At 33.6% G+C, this 23932-nt stretch overlaps 4 protein-coding genes across 6 annotated transcripts; 3 read left to right on the plus strand and 1 right to left on the minus strand.

Moving 5' to 3' along the window:
* Positions 1 to 59: 59 nt before the first annotated feature.
* On the plus strand, positions 60 to 4385 carry LOC18993536 (serine/threonine-protein phosphatase 2A 65 kDa regulatory subunit A beta isoform). Of its 2 annotated transcripts, none has more exons than XM_006417068.2 (13): positions 60 to 149; positions 626 to 1057; positions 1418 to 1664; positions 1866 to 1978; positions 2079 to 2158; positions 2338 to 2479; positions 2586 to 2666; positions 2988 to 3092; positions 3266 to 3448; positions 3543 to 3635; positions 3740 to 3879; positions 3976 to 4042; positions 4168 to 4385. In XM_006417068.2, the coding sequence occupies exons 2-13, from the start codon at positions 665 to 667 to the stop codon at positions 4285 to 4287; spliced, it is 1764 nt and encodes a 587-aa protein (XP_006417131.1). In that variant the 5' UTR covers positions 60 to 149; positions 626 to 664; the 3' UTR covers positions 4288 to 4385. The 2 variants fall into 2 exon arrangements, with proteins under 2 accessions (XP_006417131.1, XP_006417132.1); XM_006417069.2 differs by lacking the exon at positions 60 to 149 and adding an exon at positions 178 to 194.
* Positions 4386 to 7775: 3390 nt separating this feature from the next.
* Positions 7776 to 9930, plus strand: LOC18993537. The gene is made up of 6 exons (XM_006417070.2): positions 7776 to 8141; positions 8299 to 8466; positions 8603 to 8846; positions 8956 to 9122; positions 9248 to 9400; positions 9580 to 9930. Exons 1-6 carry the CDS (start codon positions 8103 to 8105, stop codon positions 9928 to 9930), a joined length of 1122 nt encoding a protein of 373 aa, XP_006417133.1. The 5' UTR covers positions 7776 to 8102.
* Positions 9931 to 12708: 2778 nt separating this feature from the next.
* LOC18993538 (transcription factor HRS1) lies at positions 12709 to 15262 on the minus strand. Of its 2 annotated transcripts, XM_024152998.1 has the most exons (6): positions 14927 to 15262; positions 14259 to 14413; positions 13785 to 14077; positions 13499 to 13697; positions 13329 to 13405; positions 12709 to 13184 (listed from the first exon to the last, which is right to left on the minus strand). In XM_024152998.1, exons 2-6 carry the CDS (start codon positions 14398 to 14400, stop codon positions 12837 to 12839), a joined length of 1059 nt encoding a protein of 352 aa, XP_024008766.1. In that variant the 5' UTR covers positions 14401 to 14413; positions 14927 to 15262; the 3' UTR covers positions 12709 to 12836. The 2 variants fall into 2 exon arrangements, with proteins under 2 accessions (XP_024008766.1, XP_006417135.1); XM_006417072.2 differs by lacking the exon at positions 14927 to 15262 and having other exon boundaries at positions 14259 to 14438.
* Positions 15263 to 20478: 5216 nt separating this feature from the next.
* On the plus strand, positions 20479 to 21928 carry LOC18993539 (zinc finger protein WIP6). Its single transcript, XM_006417073.1, has 2 exons — positions 20479 to 20850; positions 21350 to 21928. Exons 1-2 carry the CDS (start codon positions 20479 to 20481, stop codon positions 21926 to 21928), a joined length of 951 nt encoding a protein of 316 aa, XP_006417136.1.
* The last annotated feature ends 2004 nt before the right edge of the window (positions 21929 to 23932 follow it).

Below are 23932 nucleotides of genomic sequence, written 5' to 3' on the forward strand. Positions count from 1 at the left end.
GTTTGAGTATAAATAAGAAAATATTTAGGCCCATTTAAGTTCTAAGCATTTACAGGCCTCAGAAAAATATTTTGTTTTTTCCTTCTCTGTCTCGTTCTCGTTCTTCTTTCAATCGGCATATCGTTTGAACTGGGAAAGCAGCGTAATCGGTAAAAATCTCGACCATTTCTTCAGCCTAGAAAGATTTTTCGAATGTATATGAGAATCTCTAATCGAACTGTTGTTTAGATCTTCTTTCTTTATTAGTCAATGAGAGGTAGTAGTTTCTCTAGGCCTTTCCGGGAAGATGGGGACGGCACTAAGTTTCTTCTTTTTCATTTTAGTAGGAAATGGTCAATTTCTCCGCTCTATTCATGTTTGATTCTGATGTTCATTGTTTTAAGTTAGTATAATTGTTTGGTGCAAATAATTTATTGGCCTAATTCATGTTTCCTTAGAATTAGTAATGGCTTACTCTTGGATTATGTCAGTGTTTGGCTCTATCTCTTTCTCATATATGGCACAATTCCAAAAAAATTTTAATTTGCTTTTATATCATTTATTTGTAGTGTAATTGTAGTTTGAAAGATGTATGTTTTCTTTTTCTTTCCTGTTGCTGACTTTCTGTACATCGTTGTTGATATAGGATCAGTTGAAATTGGGTACTGATTGAGGTTTAGACAGTATGTCTATGGTTGATGAGCCTTTATACCCTATTGCCGTGCTTATAGACGAGCTAAAAAATGATGATATTCAGCTTAGATTGAACTCCATTAGACGGCTTTCCATCATCGCTCGTGCTCTTGGAGAGGAGAGAACTAGAAAGGAGTTGATTCCGTTTCTTAGTGAAAACAATGACGATGATGACGAGGTGCTTCTGGCAATGGCAGAAGAGTTGGGGGTTTTTATTCCTTTCGTGGGAGGAATTGAGCACGCAAATGTCCTGCTTCCACCTCTGGAGACTCTCTCAACCGTCGAGGAAACCATCGTGAGGGAGAAAGCTGTAGATTCACTCTGCAGAATTGGTTCTCAGATGAGGGAGAATGACTTGGTTGATCATTTCATTCCTCTAGCTAAGGTTAGAACTCATGTTATCTATCTCTTTGAGAAATTGAGCTCTTCTTGACACAGAGGAACATGTAAGTTTTTGTGTCTTTTGTCGCCGAAAGGTTGGACATAGAAATATTTGTTTGCCTCTTGTTCAGTGTTCCCCATATAGATATTTTGGGAATCGATTGGTTGAAGTTGTTTACATCCAGTTTGATTGATCTAAGAGAACACCCATCGGATAGTGTATAATATGTCTCTGTCATTAGGGTTCTTTTGAATTGTGGTTTTGTATGTGACTATACGTCTCTATAGGAAGTAGGAACCAAGATGATTGTTGTGCTTGTAACGTGCATTGTGCAATATCACTCAACATTATCATGGTTTACAGCGACTTTCAGCTGGTGAGTGGTTCACAGCTAGAGTATCAGCATGTGGGATTTTCCATGTTGCATACGCTAGCGCCTCAGATCTGCTAAAGACTGAGCTAAGATCAATATACAGCCAGCTCTGTCAAGATGACATGCCAATGGTGCGCAGAGCTGCAGCAACCAATTTAGGAAAATTTGCTGCTACAGTTGAATCAGCTCATTTGAAGACAGACATTATGTCCATGTTTGAGGATCTTACGCAAGATGGTATGTTTTCCGATACTATATGGTTTTGTTTTGCCGGCATATACTCTTACAATTTTCATCAAGCCTGTTTATAGGGTTAATGAATTGAACACATAGAATTAGCTGAAGTGAAGCAGCACTACCATTGTCCACATTTCAGTTTCAGTGTCTTTACTATAATGATCTTATCGCTTTTAACTACCATATTGACGTTGATGTCAGAACAAGATTCGGTTAGATTATTGGCTGTTGAGAGTTGTGCTGCTCTTGGGAAATTGTTGGAGCCCCAGGACTGCGTTGCACACATTCTTCCTGTCATTGGCAAGTTCTCACAGGTGAATAAGTACCGACTTTTGACTGATGAGTCTTATGGGAAAAGCTGTAAGGCATATGTGTATGAGGTGCTTTATCTTCCTTTTTTTCTTCTCTGAGCAGGATAAGTCCTGGCGTGTGCGTTATATGGTTGCAAATCAGCTCTATGAACTTTGTGAAGCTGTTGGGCCGGAGCCAAGTAGGTAAGCAATGCTGGTTGATGTCTTTATTGACCTTTTGAATTCGTAATTCTTTATCAAACAATAGATTACAGGCTCCAGAGGTATTTGGTACTTGGGAAGTTTATGTTTGTTGAGCCATCTTGATAGATTTCCTTAATTCTTGCTTATCTTATTTCTTGTGATGTGCCTCGTGTGTTAAGGACGGATCTGGTGCCTGCATATGTTCGTCTACTTCGTGATAATGAGGCTGAAGTTCGGATAGCAGCTGCTGGAAAAGTTACTAAATTTTGTCGGATTGTAAACCCTGAACTCGCTATCCAGCACATTCTTCCCTGTGTAAAGGTACAAACGCTCAAGACTAGTGTTTTTAATTTCATGTTGTGCAACAGACCAATGTACCATCAGTATATGCTTATTACTAATAGCTTATCTTTAAATGTACGCGTAGGAATTATCATCGGACTCTTCTCAGCATGTCAGATCTGCTCTGGCCTCAATTATAATGGGAATGGCTCCAGTCTTGGGTAAGGTAAGGGGATCGATACAAATGCCTCTTATATCATGAATACTGTCATCTATACAAAAAATACATTATTTTACTCAGCTTTAGCATCTTAAATAGAACGATTCTATTTTTGAACAAAAAAAATAGAACATTCTTTCTTTTGTTTGAAACCATGTATATATCATCTTCCTCCTGGTTTTCATCTCTACGAATTTGTGTAATCTGTGCCTGGAAGGTGCAACCATAATCTATGTCAAAAAGCCTATTTATCTTTTTCGACACGAGATATGGTGTTTGCATTTTCTATGTTGCAGTTTTTTAACTTAGCATTGATATTTATTGCAGGATGCAACAATTGAGCATCTTCTTCCAATCTTTCTTTCTCTATTAAAAGACGAGTTTCCTGATGTACGGTTAAACATTATCAGCAAACTTGACCAAGTGAACCAGGTTTGTTATTGACCAAGTTACTATCTCTTTGCACAACATTGGAACTCCATTTTGGAAAAGGTTCCCCACATGTTCAAAGTGAAAGGCTAATATATACCACTTTGCAGCAACTTCTTTTTTCCATCTAATTTTTAGATGCTGAAGCAGTTTTTTAAAAAAAAAAAAATTGGCAGGTTATTGGGATTGATCTACTATCACAATCTTTATTGCCAGCCATTGTAGAACTTGCTGAAGACAGGCACTGGAGAGTACGTCTTGCTATAATTGAGTATATTCCCTTGTTGGCCAGTCAATTAGGTGTAGGCTTCTTTGACGACAAGCTTGGTGCTCTTTGCATGCAATGGTTACAAGACAAGGTCTCTCATTCTCTACCTTCATTGATTCATCGGATACATAGATAAGTCTTTTCGACCGTTTGAATATTTGGGAAATAAATTTTGTTATTGTCAGGTTCACTCAATCCGGGACGCTGCTGCAAACAATCTCAAGCGTCTTGCTGAGGAGTTTGGTCCTGAGTGGGCAATGCAGCATATAGTTCCTCAGGTTTGTCTAGAAATCTCTCTAAGTGTTTGGTAGACTTTTTCCCTTCTCCTTGATTCAAAATGATCATTTTCACTATCGGGTTATATGTGTATTTATTTGTGCAGGTTCTAGAGCTGATTGACAATCCACACTATCTATATCGGATGACGATTCTTCGTGCAGTATCGCTTCTTGCTCCAGTAATGGGATCCGAGATCACATGCTCCAAACTCTTGCCTGTGGTAATAACTGCATCTAAAGACAGGCAAGTCTCTTTCTGATAGAACATGAAATCTCACTGAATCAATTTATTACTCCCAATAGCTAAGTAAAAAAAACGCTCTCTCTCCCTTCTTATCAGAGTTCCAAACATCAAATTTAACGTTGCCAAAATGATGCAATCGCTCATTCCGACAGTTGACCAATCGGTTAGTATCACATTCACACGCAATTCTTTTGGGTTTATCAGAAATAAAGAGCAGTCTTATGGTGTGACGTTGTCCTCATCAGGAATCTAAAACGTCCATACAAAATTTTTTTTTGGTTGTGAAAGGTTGTGGAGAAGATGATACGGCCATGCTTGATGGAGCTAAGTGAAGACCCAGATGTTGATGTTCGGTTTTTTGCAAATCAAGCTCTCCAATCTATTGACAATGTGATTATGTCTAGCTAAAAAAATATATATATGAACCAGACAGTGTTTTCTTAATTACTTGTTTTTTAAGATGAATGTTAAATTTTATTCAAACAAAAAAAACAAACGTTTCTACATAGATGATGCAGACTTTTAATTATGATACAATTTCGCAGAACAGTAGAAAATGAAACTCACAGTTGTTTCCTTTTCTTTGATCTTTTCATGGTTGCTAATTTTCATTTAGGTTGTTAGTTTCAAAACAAAAACTCTTATCTACTGACTTGGATTTAGAAGTTCCTTGTATTCTAATTAGATAGATTTATCTCATTTGGATTGACACACCTTGCTAAATTTTTTTTTTTTTTTTTATCAATTTGGTTTTGTATTTGTAGAAAGAGTGCATGAGGTTTTGTAAATGTACTTCATATTTGTAGAGGCCATTGTAGATCTTCATTTTTTTTTGGGGTTTTTGGCAACTTGTTTTTTATTTTGTCCTTAATTTTTGTTAGTTAAAAACATCCATTGTAGTTTGGGAATTAAAAACTGTTGTTTTCCAAATTGAAAAAATTTAAAGTTTAAAATCTCAAAAGAAGTAAATATTTTCGTAATAGATTTATGTAAATAAAATGTTGAGTGGAGCAGGTTTTTCTATTGTTTTGATATAATAGCGACATGTTTGTAAAGAAAGGACATCTCGACAAGAGCAAGGTGCATAGCTGGCTTGTGGCAGTAGGCAGTCTTCTGTATGTCGTGGTGTGTACAAGGGACTTTTTTTCAGTCGGTTTGCTAAAGCACAAACCAAAAAATTGTAAAGAAAATCAAAGGCAGTTAGCCCATAATGATGAGTCTTAGGCTTAAGTATATCTAAAGGCAAGAATCTTAATACTGTTATTGGGATTAAGGTTTGACATTGTTTTAATGTATTTGATAAATTTGGAAAAATCCAAGTGCATTGTGATGAATTCATTACAATGTACATAGATTGTACACTGTAAGATCTTTAATGTAAGTTTTTAATAGATTTTTTTGTCGTTAAAAATCAACAAACTAGACAGATATTGTTGGGTTTAAATCTTTTTCTTTTTGAAGATTTCTAAAAAAAAATTCAACAATTTCGGTTTTATGTTTTAAGTTTAAGTTCAAGCTTATGGACTTCAATATCACCAACACCTATTTACTGAAAAAGTGACTAAAGAACTGCCGGTGATATTAAAGCTCACAGTCAACTTATTAGATCTTCTATTTTAAGCCCAAACCTATTGATTTTAATATCACCAGCAACTCTTTTGTCACTTTTTAACAAGAAGATTATATCTCATCATAAGTCAAAAACTTGTCAAAGAAGGAAACTGAACAATTGACCTACGATACAAAGCAACGAAAATGCAAGAGAATACTAACACAATGCAGTTATGTATAAATGCAGAAATCAGAAGCAACACAAACATCATCAGGTATAAAATAAGTTTTGCAAGCGTAACACAAAACCAGATTATTTCTATTATAAGTCTCTTACAATCTAGGTTCTCTTCATCACAATATTTAAGTATAAATGCAGAAACATCATCACTTATAAAGACAAGTTTTACACAAAGTAACACATAGCTCTCATAAGTTTAATAAAACTCCTGAGCATAGTGCAAAACACAGACAGCCTTGATCACCCTCTCCATCTTTCAGGTAAAGATAGATACGATCCTGGTCTTCCTTGAGTTCCTCCATCATACTAAGGATATCAGCATGTTCCATTAACCCATTAACCCACTCGTATGCTCATTTTCGTTCACCATCTTAACTATATACGGGTGTCGGATAGCATTGAAAAACAGATTTTTGGAAAATTTGCCATAAACATTTAGTTTCTGAATAGCTTCTAACAAATAATCGTCTGACCATCCACTGAGTTCGTATGCTTCTCGTAGTATCCCACAGCTTCTTGGAACTGTTGTGAACTTAATTCAAAATTAGCATCACCGAGACAGATATACCCTTGGTTTTAGTTCGCCATCTTTCTTTGCATCAGAGACTGTTTCCTTGTAGTGACCAAAGAACGCATGAGCAGCGAAATGCCAGAAGAAAAATAAATGGACGCGGGGATTGTCTTGAGCAACATTAATTGCGTCAGTGTAGTGACTAACGGCAGCATCAACACTTAGCGTGATTTGTCTTGGTTGCTACTTTTCATTTAGGTTGCTAATTTCAAAACAAAAACTCTTATCTATCGACTTGGATTTAGTAGTTTCTTGTATTCCAATTAGATAGACTTATCCAATTTGAATTGACATCTCAATTATTACAATAACATGCTTAAGAGTTTAATTGATCTTTAGATTGCTAAAATTTGTTTTTATCAATTTGGTTTTGTGTTTGTTAGAAAAAATGCATGAGGTTTTGTAACTGTACTTAAAATTTTTACTTCACGCGCTAAGTGAGTGACCGTAAGAGTTTGGCCATTGTAGATCTTCATATTTTTTGTGATTTGTGGCAACATGTTTTCCTACTTTCTCCTTAATCTTTGTTTAATTAAAAAACATTCATTGTAGTTTGGAGTATGAAAACTGTTGTTTTCCAAATTGATAAATTTAAAGTTTTAAATTTTAGAAGAAGTAATTATTTTCATAAGAGATTTATGTAAATAAAATGTTTACTGGAGTAGATTTTTACTATTGTTTTGCTATAATAGCGACAGGTTTGAAAGACAAAAAAAATTGTAAAAATATCAAAGGCGATCAGCCCATAATAATGGGTTTTAGGCCTAAGTATTCATAAACGCAAGAATCTTAGGGGTGTTATTGGGATTAAGAAATTGTTTTATTGTATTTGATGAATTAGGTAAAATCCTAGCATTGTGATGAATTGATTACAATAGACATAGATTGTGCACTGTAAAAACTTTAATGTAAGTTTTTTTTTTTATAGATTTTCTTGTTTTTAAAAATTAATAAACCAGACAGATATTGTTAAAATTTTCAAAGATGCCAAAAAAGGAAAAAAATCAGCAAGCTTTTGTGATAAATCACTTGATCAAGATATTTGCAATTTAAAATATAACAAAATCTGCTATCATCAATTAATCAAATATATTGTGAGATGAATTTAAAAAATTCATAAAATCGATTTTTATGGGACTCTTCTCTACATGGATTTGAATGTTCAGTTTCATCATAATAATATATTCAGTATCCAAAGCATTAGAGCAGACCCGCCGGAATCACAAACCTCCTTCTTATTAGCTTGATGAGGGTGATATTGATGGTCTTCCCAGGTTTTTTAATGATGATTTACGAATTTATAATTAAATTAGTAATAGTTCAATATTTTATCAGGTCTTCTATTTTAAACCCAAATCCATAGGTTTTAATTTAAGTGGAAAGACTATATCTCATTAAAAGTCAAAACCTTGTCTAAAAAGGAAACAGAACAATTGACCTTGGAAGCATTGAAACTCCCTAGAAAATTTCAAAATCTCATCATATATAATATGTTGATCAAAGGTCGTTTTGACGTTTTCAGTTGGGTTATATGTTGTTATTGATTTCATCGGTCTTGTTGTTGCACACATGCTGTTTCAGTTCTTCTAAGAAATTTCCTTTTTTTCTTCTATTTGATATCCACAGCAATAGAAATAGGAAAGCAAATACAAATCTGAATTTCCTGAAAAACAAAAAGTTCCTAACACTCTCAGGAATTGCGTTTTCAGAGTATTATTAATAATAACTAAGCTTAAGGGTTTCAGAAATTTTCGCTCGTCCTGTTTTCTTTCTTTTATGTGGGGTTTTGTTTTATTTTGTTCCTTCTGGTGTTTACTAGTTGTCTAATCAAGAGTCTGAAAGAAGAAGAAGAAGACGACGATGATGCAGTACCTAATTCCAGAACCGAAAACAAAAGAGGTAATCTTCTTTTGTCCTTTGATTCTAGTTTGTGTATATCTCTCGAACGATTCCAGTTTTCTGATTTTAGGGTTTTTTGTGTTGTATATGTGTGTTTGATCCTGAGATTGAGGATTTGTAACTCATGCCTTCTCTCACCTTTTGTCTTAAAAACCAGATAGTGTTTGAGAAAGCGTTACCATCTGATGGTGCTTCTACTCTAACAGAAGTTAAAAAGTTAAGCGCTAAGCGTAAAGCGATCGAGGAATCTGTTAACAGAACCAGCAATCTCACTGATGCCATTGCAAAAGAGAAAAACAGAGCACTAACCTCTGTTTGTGAGCAAGTAATTTACTCTATAACTCTCTCTCTCTCCTTGTTTTAAAAGATAGCAGTGTTTCAATGAAATTGATTTCAGTTTTTTCATAAACAATATGTGTAACTTAGCTTCTTCTTCTTTTTTATTGCTGCATAATATACAGGATCTCCAAAAACTTGGACAATACCTTCCATTACTCTTCAACTTGGTGCATTACGCTGATAAGCTTCAAAGAGGGGTTTCAGGTCTCAAGATAAGATGGAGCAGTGGATTGATCTCGCAGACCTTGATTCAGCGTAAATGTCCGAAATTCTTCCAAGTCGATAACATAATGTTCGAGCTTGGAATGGTACTTTTCCTTTACGCAGTTAAGCTCAGGGAGAGAGCGATGGAGTTAGCATCCTCAGGTATTAATTATTAGGCTTTTTTAAAAATAAAACCATCTCTCTGTTTTCTGCGTTGCTTCTGTTTTGCATCATTACTCATAACTACTTTGCTTTCCTGATTTTACAACAGATATTAAGACATCGGTAAAACTTTACCGAGAAGCATCTGGAGCTTTCCATCATCTGTCTCATGAGCTTCTTCCTTCTTTACAACCTTTGTTGCCTCCAGGGAAGCTCCCTGAGCTAACTCCTCCGCTTTGCACCTCCTTGAGCCTCCTCTGTTTAGCTGAAGGTCAGGTAAGTGTTTTAACTAATCTTTCACTAATGGTCCTCATTTACCTAGCTCTCTCTCTTGGTGGGTTCTTGCCTCAAATCTATATTTGTTTGTAGATGAAAACTGATGATAATTCTTTGATATATAGGCTGTAACTACGAAGAACGCTGAAGAAAGCGGAAAAAGCGCAAGCCTATTGTCGAAACTGCATTACGGTGTTACACAAATGCTTTCTGAAGTATGTGCTAATTTGTCATCTAGAGCCAATGGAGAATGTAAAGACTTATCGTCACGCTTTCTCGTAAGTCCCCTATCCCTAAAACTTAGCTATATGTGATGAAGAAGCAAATCTTGTTCCATTACTTTCTGCATATAGAAGAGAGAAACCAAATCTTGGTCAGATAAAACCTCATCTGTTTCTTGATCGCATAAAGATAACTTTGCTTTAGGTCTTCCTTAGAATCTTCTTGATTTATATAGGAATATGTTGCAACAATGAGAGCTTTACACGAGCTAAAGAGCCAAAAACACTTTGCTGAAGTGCTGGAATCCGAAGAGAGAGTAGGTGAAGCGATTGGGGTTCTCCGGCGTGCATTAGCAGCGGCGAAGAAGAGTAAGCCATCGAAAGAAGACTCATGGATATCGATATTCAAGAAAGAGAGAGAGGACGTAACCAAGATTTTGGCTAAGTATGAGAAGCTAAACGAGGTCATAATACTACAGAAGATACCTGTAGAAACAGAGTTGCCTTTTCCAAAAGGTGAAAAGATTGTTAATCTCATTCCTTACACTCCCACAAGATTGGAACAACAGCTTCGATTTAAGTTATAGAAAGTTCATGAACTGTAAAGTTTTTTACTCTCTTTTATCTTTCTTTTCTTTTTTGATTGGGATAATTATGTGTAGCATTTTTTGTTTTTGTTTGGTCTTCTAAGCCATTAAGGTATGAAGAAATATTTAATTTTAATCAATTAATTTTACTTCATATGGAAATAATCAATATTTTTATAACAATCTCGAATACTTGGGTCTTACTTTCTAATTTAGCATTACCGAGAAAGAACGGGGTTTCTTTTGTTTCTCAGAAAACATGGTGATCTTTCCAAATTTGTAACCTGTAAATTGTAAAATATACTCACACTTGCATGAATATTAGAGTACGCCCACTCACACGTTTAATGACCATTGAGGGAGTAATTAGGCATCTGACACTGGGGACTAAATATAAGCCTAGCCCAAAGTAAGGATGGCCCATTAAGCCCAAAATTTGGACAACTGTTGAAAGGTCGATCATTCTCATTGGGAGACATCCTCCTCCTTGCCTGATTCCCAAAATGTAATAACATTTCATAACTCAAAAGTCAGAACAGACATATATATTATATATATATATATATAGATATATATAATTTCATATAATCTGTATTATCTGTATAGTATTTGAGAGTCATACTCATCACCGGTATATATAACGTTTTCGATATCTTAAAGTGATGAGTATGACTTTCAAATAATATACATTACATATATAAGTTGCCTGAAACTAGTATATATATTTAGAAACAACTTTCCCTTGTAAATGTGATGACAATGCATATCGTTTAATTTATAATTATCTCGGTATGTTCAAACTTTAAGAAAAAAATCGGTATTAATTTCTACCTAGTTTACTAGTCACTAAGAATCTTCTAAAGGCTTCATATTACATAATCAAAGATTATCTTCAGAATGTCAACCATTTTGCTGAGTATTCAAACAAGATTAAGTGCACAATGTCAACCATTTGCTAAGGATTTTAATTTCACAATGTCAAACATTTTGCTAAGGATTAAAACAAGATTAGCACGTACTTAAGACATGTATATAGAAGATGATAAAGTTAAGGTCGTATATAAATTTGTACTCTTCGTACAAGTTTATTATAACGACTTAAATAAGTCAATTCGAATATCCCATGTCTATGATTTTTTAATGTTGGATATAGACCAATAAAAGCATTCAAGTTTGTTGATGAATTAATTATTTGTATTTTTCCTTGTTTCAATCATAATCACTGCTCTTTAATTAATAATTATCAAGAGCCACTTTGTCCTTTAACTTGTGTGAAAGGCCACGTTAACCCATGCTTGGCCATCCCTAATTTGAACTACCTAATGAAATCCTAATCCGATTCCTGGTCATTTGGATCTATCGTCAATACACTACGTGTATACATTATATACATATATATATATGCATTTAATAATTCCAAAGTAAAATATACTTATCTTATTTGGTTGTTTATTCTGCACATGAAATTTCTAGCCAGGTTGATCCGATCTTGAAAACGAAACCATCTTATTAAAAATCTGCACGTATTAAAACTCTATCTCAAAATGCTAATATATACATAATATTAATATATATATATATTAAAGTAAATAAATTTGATAAGATGGTTTCGTTTGAAATAATTTGAAACAACTCAAAATATATAGAGTAAACAACACGTAGCACATACAAAAAGAGAGAAATCAATATATGAAGATGGTTTAACTCATTATTTCATTAACCATCTTTGTTTTAGTATCTAGATATCTTAGAGGTGTTACTTTTTATATATTTCACACCACATGAGCTTTATCGTTTGAGAAATACACGTAAATTTTAGAAATGCTACGTGGCACCTAGAGCCACCTGGAAAGACAAACCTAATTGTGGGACTGGTACGGCTGAAAAACAATTAATTAAAAGAATCTTTAGATTAATTCAAGATTCTGAGAGATACTGTCCTAACAAGCAAATATATTAAGTGACCTAACCATATCTATTTAATGAATAAAAGTCTTCTCTAAACCAGAGGCAGAGAATATACTCTACGACAAGGACATTGTAGCTAACGTGCAGATTTGTAATAATATTGAAGCAACATGAGAATCAAATTTAAATATTGAACAAAATGTTGACAATAGTATAGAATTATATAGTAAGTTATGCTTTTCGGATTCGAGCATATTCGTCCTATGAATGCAACCAATTCAATAAGTCCTCGTCCGAGTCTTATTGTTAATTAAATTTTGTTGTCATGTGGCTGTTTGCGCCTTTATATTATATGGTCGAAAAATATTTAGTATATACTATTAAGAAGATCCTTTTGCTCTTGACTCTACCGCCATGTTCATACTAGCTGTATATATGCATACACATGTATAAATTATAATGTACATACACATATCAAATGCGATCTAACATCAGCATGTATTTTGATTCATCTATCTACTTTTTATTAGTGTATACATTTTGCGCAGAAAAAAAAAAGCAGTACGTAGCCACTAGCCAATCATGATCATCAACCAAATGTGACCACCATGCATACTGAAATTTTGTTCTAATTTCTTTTTTTTCTTCTAATATGTTGTTCTAGTTTTAACACAATATGACTGACATTGTAATAGAAACAAAAAATCCCTACAACTTCTTTCCTTATTTTTATCACACATTCGGACTTTGATGAAAGTCTATAATATATAAGTCATTAAAATTGGAAAAATATATATATGTATATATATATATGACAATACTATATAAGATGTAAATTAACTGCAAATTAGAAATGGTCTCTATCCTGTAAATAGTATTGGTCTCGGTGCAAAACTCACTCTTTTTTTTATCACAGTATCAAATTCTAACTCGTAGACAACAAAACAAAATAATAGTATAATAGAATGAACCAAAACAGTAGAGAGAGTAAAAACAAATTAATTTTTCTTGACGTAATGATTACGAGTAGAAGAAGACATCGCCGGCGAGCTACACCGGACCACCACTTCTTCGCTATGACTTCCCGATCCTTCTTCCACAATAATCGACGACCTAAAATTGGAATGGCTCGGCCACTGTGGCGGTGGCGGTGCAGCCATGGCTCCATATATTCCGGTGTTTGTAGTGGTGGTAGTGCCGCTGGCCGTAGCTCCTCCGGTGGTCTTGCCCGTAGAATAGTCAGATTGTGGGACCCATAAACCTCCGACGACTACGAAATGTTGCGTTTGAGAGTTTCCGCTATTAGGAGCTGGTTGGCTTGGTCTTCTTGTATGCAGTCTATATTTCTATTATTATATATCCCAAAACAGAAATAAATGAACATCAGTTTTGTGAAGAACAGATTTTATATTTCCTATATTTATTTATTAATCTAAGATTATACATAAAATTATAGAAAGACAATAACTGCATGTGTTTAATAGGATTACCTGTAAATGGCTTTTAACTTCATCATTGGTTAATCCATCAACCTTCATTAACTCCCTGATCTGCTTTGGCGTAGCTACTGCAAAATCAATTCATAAAAATTAATTTTGTAAATAAAATCTCATAATCCTAAAAAAGTAAAGCGTTTAGAAGATTAATATTAAAAACGCACCATGAGGTCCACCTAAGTGTTGAAGAGCGTTCAAGAAGCGTCTATGCAACTGCGACGACCAACACCTTCTTTGCTTTCTTCCTCCTCCGTCTTTCTCCGCCTCTCTCTTCCTTCCATCGCCACCGCTCGTCGCCGGATCTTTTCTCATACTCTCGTCTCTATTCACCACTGTCTCCATCATCTCCCGTTGAGAGCGCTCCTGAAAAGCAAATTAAACACAAATATTTAGAGCATTTTCGTAAGACTGCTAGTCTGAGTTTCGATCTGGATTCTTTAATATTATTACCTCTTTTAGAAGAAGAGGGTCGGGTTGGTTCCAGAGCTGAACAGACTTGAGCCAATCAGATTTCATGTTCTTGTCCTCGGAATCTTTGTCGGGATCGTGATTTCCGTGTTCATCGTCCAACTCATCATCCTCTTCTTCTTGTTCTTCTTCGTTGGATGTTGATGAGTCTTTAATGGTTAGAAACTGCTCCAAGACGGGCCCACATTCTCCGGTTGTCTGCTCCGAGCACTCCGGTTGTCCGTACGCATTCTCCACCGTGGTCTCCGGTACCTCTCTTTTACATGCCTCGATCGCTTAAGAAGCCAAAAAAGTAAGTTTTTTTCATAATTGCTAGATTTTTCACATATATTATATTTTTTTTCTTTTTGCATTTCATTCAAAAACTATATCACAATTATTGTATTTCTTCGTAGTAAATATATGTATATAGACAGATAAATATATTTCAATGTGTATGTACATAATTATATGTACCTTGAGTTACAAGGTCTAAGCAAAGAGGAAGTTCACGTTGGAAGACATGAATCTTGCGACGTTCTTCTTCAAGGGCTTCGATGTACTGGCCACATCTCTCCCGTTTTTGGTTGTAATTCATATTGCTTAGCTTCTTAATCATGGTGCTTTGTGGGCTAAGTAATAAAAATCCACCTTTTAGTTGAGATTTAGTTTTGTTTAGAGAGAGGGATCAATACATGTATATATATCATCCGGCTCTATAAAGCCTCTCAAGGATCACTATCTTGAGAGATAATTTAAGCAAAAAAAACATAAAGTCGGCCCGTCGCGTTACAAGACGAATCTTGCGTTTCGTATTTTTATATTATTTACACCTTGATGTGTTTAAATATATATATATATATATATATATATATATATAAGAAACGTATATGTCTCGTTGTGGTAGTAGTAGATAGAGAGAGGTGAATATTCGGCATTGTGATTCCGAGCTTTTTGTTATGTAATTTATTAATTTTGTCAAGAATGCACACAACAAGAGCTGAATACTTATTGTTTTATGTAGTCACTTTTGGTCGAGAGTCTAAGCCATTTAGAGCATCATTAACGCTGCAAACCCAATTAGGTTTCTTAACCGTTTTTTTAATATTAAACTAGGTGAAAAAACTTAGATAAGAGATCCTCACTTTTACTATGTTCAACGGTAGAACCTTTCTCTGCAAAGTTTACCCTTTATGATCCTCCATTCCTCCCTGCGACTTTCTGAAAACAGAGAACATAGAAGCTTGTTTAATATAGAGGATGGTGAAAAATAGCTAACAATTCAACACGGAAACAAGCCACCGCGAGTTAAAGCCGGCGGATTGGACTTCTGGGTTTCCTCAGCGTTCTCGTCCGGCGAAGATTCTTCCTCTGTGACGGAACAGAGCACAGAGACAAGCCGCTGCGAGTTAAAGCCGGCAGATCCGAGAAGGACATTGAGAGAGAATACGGGAAAGAAATTACTGGTAATTCTAAGACAATGCGGCAGGTTTCGAGGAAGAAGAAGAAGAGAAGGAGAGGATGGATTTTGGTCGGGAAAAAGAAAGAAGGAAAAAAAAAAAAAATTTCCCCAATTGTGTTATCCAATCACAGCGAGCCACGTAGACGCAAGAAACGTATTTTATTGTTCTAAATTAAGAACCGTATACTAGATTTTTTGTGTTCAAACAATTATTTATTTTAATGCAAAAAAATCCTAAGAGACACTAATAAGAAACGACGTTAATGATACTCTAAAATATGTGGGTTGTGAGTTATGAACTCTTAATGTTACATTAAGAGATAACATTAAAACTTTCGTCTTTGCGCGTGCGTTGATATTGCCTTACGTAAATGCTGACAAGCTTTTATGTCAAGAAAAAGGAAAGAAAACAAGATTTATGACTTATGCAATTTGTGATTAACTGTAGTCTCTTTAATACATTTTAATTAAGAGGGTGAAATAGGAATCACAGACATAGAGGTTAAAAGTCTGGATAGGAAAATCAATGGACTACACATGAGTTGATCTTTATTCCAAGCAGCGCGCATCCTCGTGTTTTGTTGCTTCCAGATTAAAAACATGGTAATTTGCATAGGCTATAGTTGATACTTGATATTTTATCAATTTCACAAAAAATTGTCATTTTAGAATTTTGTTTTAGTTTATAAAAAATGTCATTTTGTGTTTTTAATGAAATTTTTTTTATTAAAATCTATTTTTAACCTTATCGTTATAACGTGTTAATTAAAAAGAGACATTTTGTTTAATATATTAATATGGGGTAAAATATAATTTTTATTAATTTTTTTAATATGTGTTAAATATGTCAAAGTGATACTCTTTATTAGTATTAAAAGAGAGAGTACTTATTAATACTGCTTGATATAAGTAATAAATGACTTTAACCTCAAAAGCCAAATGTCTCTTCACGAAGAAGCCAAAACATGGGAGAAGAAAAAAGGCTGTACAATAAGATAACCTCATTTAAGTTTTTTTTTCTCCTTCTATCCGCAAAAATATAAGGTCCCCTTTATCCATTAGGATTCATAAATCTATAAAAATTGGAATGTCACAGAATCTTGACTTTGTTGAATTCGTTCTATCCAATCATCCGTAGCCGTATTATAATTAGCGTGGATAAATTTATACTCTTTTATGTGTCAATATCTTTGAGATTTGACCGGTAATATATATTGATCAATTCTTATTATTGCCAAGTAAAACATGAAAAACATAACGTGTTGGACTGTATTATCAAAGATCCTCATGGTTCATTCCAACTTTTCAAGATAATGGTATGCCAATGCCTTTCACAATCAATATCTAAAGCAAAGTGGTCGCCAATATCTAAAAAACGTTAGATATTGTTGGACGGTGATTTCGCGCTTAAATAATCAAATGATGTAAATGATTCCTGGATCATTTTAGATGATATATATATATACTCCCTTCAGCAAGTGACGTTTTAAGAAATAATCCAACAATCAATGAAGATGAGACCCGAAATGTTGCCATTTTGAAAGAAACAAGAAATTAATTGTGTTTTGAGAATTTTGTCAAAATCAATCCCAACGTACATATAAATTTGAAAAAAAAAACTCATTCTAAAATTTGATGTTTAAAGACGTTTAATAAGCATTGGCAGCACACCTAAACAAGCAACTCACTCATAAACTGTTTCTCTTTTTACCGATTTGAACGGGCCTTCTACACCGAGTGGTAATCATTCACCGATATAAACTAATAATTACAACTACTAATTAATTTATAATGCTCTCTGGACTATCAAAATTAGTCGGACTTTAGCGCAATGGACACTAGTTAGATTTAAATTACACTCCTAATAAATGCGATTTTGAGCATCGTTTACATGAAAAGTATGGAATTGAAAATCTAGTAATGGTTTGAACTTGATGCATGCCTTTTTTAATGCATGGAATGCTTAATTGTACGAGCTATGACTTCGTACTATATAGCAAATGAAGGTCTAGTTAGTAATTTGTACGCATGTTTTGGTAATAATTAAAATAGTAAAATCTAGGACGACAATACATATTTGGTTTATCTAATGGTTGTAAGAAATTTATTATCATCGCCAATAATGATCTTCAATAATACAAATAAATACCTATGAATTTATGATTTAAAAAGACATTGACTGAAAATTACTTTCTGAAAGGTATACCATAAATATATTTCCAAAAAAACGTTACTCCCGTAGCCCCGTTGGTTCGAACATAGTAAAAATATCACTTTTAATGTTTATAAATTTAACATACAAAAAAATCACAAAAAATCATTAAAAACGAGAACGATTTAGCTGTGACCTTTAACGATATAAATATTGTGTCGATGATAAGCTTGATTTCGGGGATATTGGGTCAATTTGTCTTTGAAAAGATCGGAAATTATGAAATGAGTTGGCACATCCATGTATCCGGTGGCGGACATAAGGAGGATTCAGATGACACCTGATAAAATTAGGGAATTGAAACTCTAATATCAACGTGATTGTGGCTGATTTGGTCAAAAAAATTATTATTGACCCCTAAAAATGTTTAGCGCGTTTCATTTGATCTCATAATGAATTCAATTTTCTATGTTAATTTACTTTTATTGAGTCATAGTCTATAGTTTAAACTTGTTGCTTAATTGTATTATAATTAATATATTCTAGTTATGTTTTTAATTGTATTATAAAAAAATATATGTTTCATGATCATTATACTACTTTTTCTCCAAAGTTTCAGGACATGTAAAAAACAAAAAAAAAATCCAAACAAATTGTTGTAAGTATTTTCAGAAACGTCACCTTGCAGTTTATTTTATCAGTCGAGTATCAGAGAAAAATTACACTACATTATGCATTTATGCACTCATTTTATTATGACACGTGGAATAGATTGCTAGGCCCAAAAAAGAGTGGAATGAGTAAGAAAATGTTGGGATTAGGGGAAGAAGAGTTGTGAGTTATAAATTAATGTTACAACAAGACGAAAGAAAAGGAAACTTTGACAAATAACTTTTATTTTCTCAATTCCACAGTTTTGCATTTAAATACAAGAAAAAAAACCTGTGACAAAAAATATAGTAAAAGACAAAAAAAAAACAATTAATAATAAATACAATGTGACAGAGCAGAGAGAGACATAGGAGATGAGGGAGCTACAGTTTAGTTTCAGTCGTACTATTTTGTGCTCTTCTTTTTCGGATTCTATGAAGTATCAGAATCTAACTGCTTCAATCAACCAAAACTATGAAAAAACTTTGATCGGACCAAGATTTCATATAATATATGTTTGTATGATTCTACGCTAACTTATTTTTCTCTCTCTACGACATTGTTTTAAGGTTTTTTTTGGCATGTCTAATCAATATAGAAAGTACCTCGGTTCAAAGCCTCGTGGACTATTTATAAAGCAATACTCAAGGCTTGAAGATTCTTTTTGTAACAGTTACCAACAGCCAACAAATACATATTGATCTAATAATTATACTGATTCATGTGGGAGCAGCAAAGAACTAGTTTGGTTTTGAAAGTGATTGCAATCAATCTAATAGTTTAATTTATAAGCATAAAACTTAAAACAAGGTTTCTTTTTTTTGTCTAATTAACGATCGACGGGTATACAATCCGGTCGAAATTTGCATAAAAATCAGACGTTCTTCGTTGATATATAGGAAAGTTTGTTGAATGTTTTCAGATCGGACATGCTAATGAACTCTTCTTTATCTTTGTTACTAGCCATAAGATATCAATTTAATTTTAACAGTGAAACTAGTATATTCTCTTGGAAAGTTTATGAGATAAAACAGTTTTTAAAATGTATTGTGTAGAGTTCGACCCCAAAAAAATGTATTGTAGAGATGACACTACTCAAACAACAAAAACCCTAGCTAACACTAACATATAAACCCAAATGGAAAAAAGAAAAATATTACAAAATTTTCAAATATTGGTTTTTTCAAAAAAAAAAATCATGTTTTCACAACAAATTAGTATATAATATGATATTTTCATTATTTACTTTAGATTCATAACCGGAAACCTCTTTCAAAGAGAGAACACCTAATATCATATGTCTTCACTCTTCAGCATTAAATGTAACATTGAAGCAAAGCAAAATGTTCACTTTTCGTCCAACTTTACATTCCAATTCCATTAACAAGCAAATAAGCAAAAATTTCCCACTTTCCTTAGATTTTAGACTAAAGTAAAAAGTTTGGGAATAGATTAGGGGTAACTTTTGGCAGTATAGATTTATTAAAAAAATGGGATCTTTAATAATAGCATCATCACTCTGAGACTATCACTATCTCAGTAAGTTGGTTCAGAACTCAGATGATGAAAGTGGAGAGAGAGAGAAGCTTTCGCATCTACAGTTAACGCCACGTTTCTCTATGTCTATTGCTTTTCTTTTGTATCAGAGTGTACTCTCACCTTTTCTTTTGGTTTGTGAAGGTGAATTGTGAGGAGAGTAAATGATGACACAAATTATACAAATTGATATAATAAATATATTTTGAGAAATTGAAAGAGAGAAGTCGTGAAACGAAGAATGGTTTTGAGATCCTAGAAAGGAGAGCGAGTTCCAAGTAAATAGTACATTCTTTGCTAATAATTAGAGATACCCAGTTACGTACCCACATCAATTTTTTAACATATAACTTTTTTTCGTAAGTTAAATATCTATGCCAACACATATATATATATAGTATATAATTAATAAGAAAAATATAATTTGATTGTTTAACGGAAAATTTTATAAAGAAGTTTTATTCTTATCTATATCACTCAAAATATTAGATTAAAGGTTACTATTATTTTTGTTTAACAAAAGAATTCCAAAATTTTAATTTATATTTTATTAGTCTAATATTAAATTCAGTTTGGGAGAAAAAAAAATATATTTTATATCTATTCATATCTATTTTATATCCAATTTTTCTTTTTAAAAAATGTAGAAATCACTGCAACTAAAATCAAGTGTACAATTTTTTTGTAAGTGAATAGATGGTATTTGGAAATTGAAACCAAACATGGGTTTGTAAACCGTAACACGTAAATTACGAGGAGGAAAAAAGCGAAAGCAAAGTACAAAATAAAAGAATCATTTATTAGTTACCAATTCGTCCAGCCTCCATTGTCTTTCTCCACCATTTCCTCAAACACCATCTCTCTCTCTCTCTTTTATCTTTCTTTCTCTCTCCTCAATGTATAATAGTAACCTATATTGCATCTCCGGCGACGAAGACTCCGTCGTCCTCAGCCTTGGACTTCCTGGCCAACAATACCCTAACCATCACAAACCCACCAACACTAAACCTGCTTCTTCTAATCATCCAATCGATCATCACGAGTTTGATAATCTCCCATTAACAAACCCTAATGACGTCACCGTTGCTCTTCATATCGGACCTCCGGTTTCCGACAAAGAAACCACTACCGGCGGGAGTAACCAAGAGGGTTTGACGGCGCGGCAGGGACAGTATTGGATCCCTTCGCTTTCTCAGATCCTTGTCGGTCCCACTCAGTTCTCTTGTTCTGTCTGTAACAAAACTTTCAATCGCTTCAACAACATGCAGGTTTGAATTTCATTAACTGTTGATATTATAACCTGTTTTAATGTCAATACATTCATATTGTAAACTGATTTAGCATCATTAGTTCATTACAGGATGTTTTCTTGATCTAACTTTCAATATCTATAATATTTTCCCTTCATTTCCACGTTATACTATGATTTATATGTGTTGCAAGCTGATATGTAACGTTATATATAGAACAGTATATTTGAATTAAATCGCTAAAACAATTATTGAATTAAGTCGCAACCTATCATCTTTTCCGTTTTTTGGGTGGTTTTAATCGGAATTTTTCTTTGTTATTAATATCTGCATAAGTACTATTATAGTCTATCTATATACGTTATGTTCATCTTGTGAAAAATATTTCGTCAATAGAATATATTCTCTGCGATCACGTTTAAAATAAAGTGTAGTCAATTTAACGTCAAAAATGAGATATCTAATTAAGTGTTTTATTTGAATTACATCTTTTGTATACTGTTTTAAACATTTGTAGATGCATATGTGGGGTCATGGCTCGCAATACCGAAAGGGTCCAGAGTCACTGCGAGGGACGAAATCGTCATCTTCAATACTAAGGCTGCCATGTTACTGTTGTGCGGAAGGTTGTAAGAACAACATAGATCATCCAAGATCAAAGCCTCTTAAAGACTTTAGAACGCTTCAAACGCATTACAAGCGGAAGCACGGAGCTAAACCTTTCCGTTGCCGCAAAAAGTGCGAGAAAATGTTTGCGGTAAGAGGCGATTGGAGAACGCACGAGAAGAATTGTGGGAAGCTGTGGTTTTGTGTTTGCGGGTCGGATTTTAAGCATAAAAGGTCTCTTAAAGATCACGTTAGGGCTTTTGGTGATGGCCATGCTGCTCACACTGTGGGTGATCGTGTTCTAGCCATTGGAGACGGAGATGAAGATGATGATGATGATGATGATGATGATGATGATATGGAGGAAGAAGAGGCAGAAGATGAACGAGATGATGATGGAGAAGAAGAAGATGGTAATGGAGAAAATGGTCGTGGAGATAAGAATTATGGGATTAGATATGATCATTTTCGTCGTTATGGTCATTTCTAATGACAATTACTAATTAAATGGCCATTTTTATGCTCGATGGGTATTATTAGGGTTTTTATAAGTGAGGTACATGTCATTTACCTGTTTGTCACGTTAGTGAATTTAAAAGTACTTTTTTAGTAAGAGTTCCGGAAATATATGTAGTGGGTATGGATTACATAACTGCTTCTAACCTTGTTATAACTCCAAACAATTTCTGCCTTTTTAGTAATGAACTTTTCTTACCAAAATAAACCAATTGGTTGTGTATATATAGTTTAACGAGTATGCATTTTGTAAGCGAGATCAGTAATCACAGATCAATGTCCGACTGATCATGCATGTAATCTTTTGAACCTACATCTGTAATGTAAATGAAAGTATGTGTCTAACGATATTAAAGCTATGGTCTAAAACAATAAGCTTGAAGTTCTAACAAGGATCATCTTTAACTATATATATATATATATATATATATATTTAAGTTTTAAGCATGTTGGAATTCACACACTGACTATAATTTTGATTAAGTACAATTTTTGCTTCAACCTACAATTAATCTTAACCAATATATCTACATAAAATGGGTATGTGCAACCCCCAAAATCTTAGAATTTTTATTTATTTATTTTAGTGTGGTTCTAAATTGGAATTCCGATTGCAGAAGTAGTTAAACGTCCGTTGCCAGCCAAAAAAAAAAGGATTAAGCGTTGTTGGGATAGAAAACGATGATTTGTGAGTAGACAGAAAGAAACGATGATTTGTGAAATGAGATGTATAATTTTTGAATATTTTTTTGTTAAAGAGATGTACATTTTTTTTTTTTTAAGAAGGAAAATACTGAATACTGTATTAAAGAGCGCATCTCTAGTGATAAATAATGGAGGTAAAATATAATGGTAATTAAATCGTCGAAAGTGGCAGTTCGATTTATCCAAACACAGAAACTGTCTGTTGTCACTTTATGTAGTGATGTTTAACGTTACACACATTTGTCAATGTTACACTTGGAGAGAGAGATTTCGCAACTCTTAGGTTACTTCAGTTTCTCTGTCTCTCTCTCCCCCTCTCATTTTATTTCATTTTATCTAATTATTTATCTGTCGAATCAAATACAAGTGTGTGATTATATTTTTACAAACACTGTTATATCAAAAAATATACGTGAGCTAGTCAAAGTGTCAGACTACTTGTCATGTATATGGAATATAAATGAAATTTCAAGAATTTTTTTTCGGTTTCACACTATGAATAAATTGGTCCTAAAATAAAAGGTACGGACTACGGAGTATTCAATGTCGTTTTGGAAATTGTAATCTGATAGATATTGAAGGAGTGTTGGCCTGATACTCCACTTAATATGACTTCATTCATAAGTGTGTTAAGTTTATGACTAAAGTCTGTGGATACTATAGAAGTAAATAAAATATATATTGTAATTTTTAATTAGAAAGGAAAAGATCAATATTTCGTCTAGCCAAGTCCTTAGATCTTTCTTTTTATTTTGGTGATAAAAATCAAGTCCTTAAATGTTGCAAATAGATTTTTCATTTTGCTACAAAGTTGATTTTTCCGAAAGGTGAATATCAGATGTGTTACTATGTAATAACCAGTTCAGATCGGTGAAAAAGTTTTTTTTTTTTTTTTAAACAAAAATATTCGATTTATGAGTGTTGATTCTTTGATGAGCTCGAAAATGACCACGGGCCTGACTAGCCAAACTTCCACATATAGAAAGTTTTATCTATAAAATCCATGGGAGGTGGAGTTCACGCGCTATGTCCAGCTGGTCACATTAGATTTACGAGGAGCGGCTCTACAATACGTCAATACACACTAAAAAGCTCAATACCTAGGCAAATTATTTTAAAAACACACACACACATCCAATGATTCTGATCAATATGCTTTGATTTCAATAAAAAAAGGGTTATAGATGTGTTTTACTTTTACCCCTCTTAGCTCTCGTATGTGATGAAAAAAAGCATAAAGTAATAAAACACCAAGAGTTTTAAGAAGTCAGGC

Source organism: Eutrema salsugineum, unplaced genomic scaffold (genome assembly GCF_000478725.1).
Source record: "Eutrema salsugineum unplaced genomic scaffold, Eutsalg1_0 scaffold_5, whole genome shotgun sequence".
NCBI lineage: Eukaryota > Viridiplantae > Streptophyta > Magnoliopsida > Brassicales > Brassicaceae > Eutrema > Eutrema salsugineum.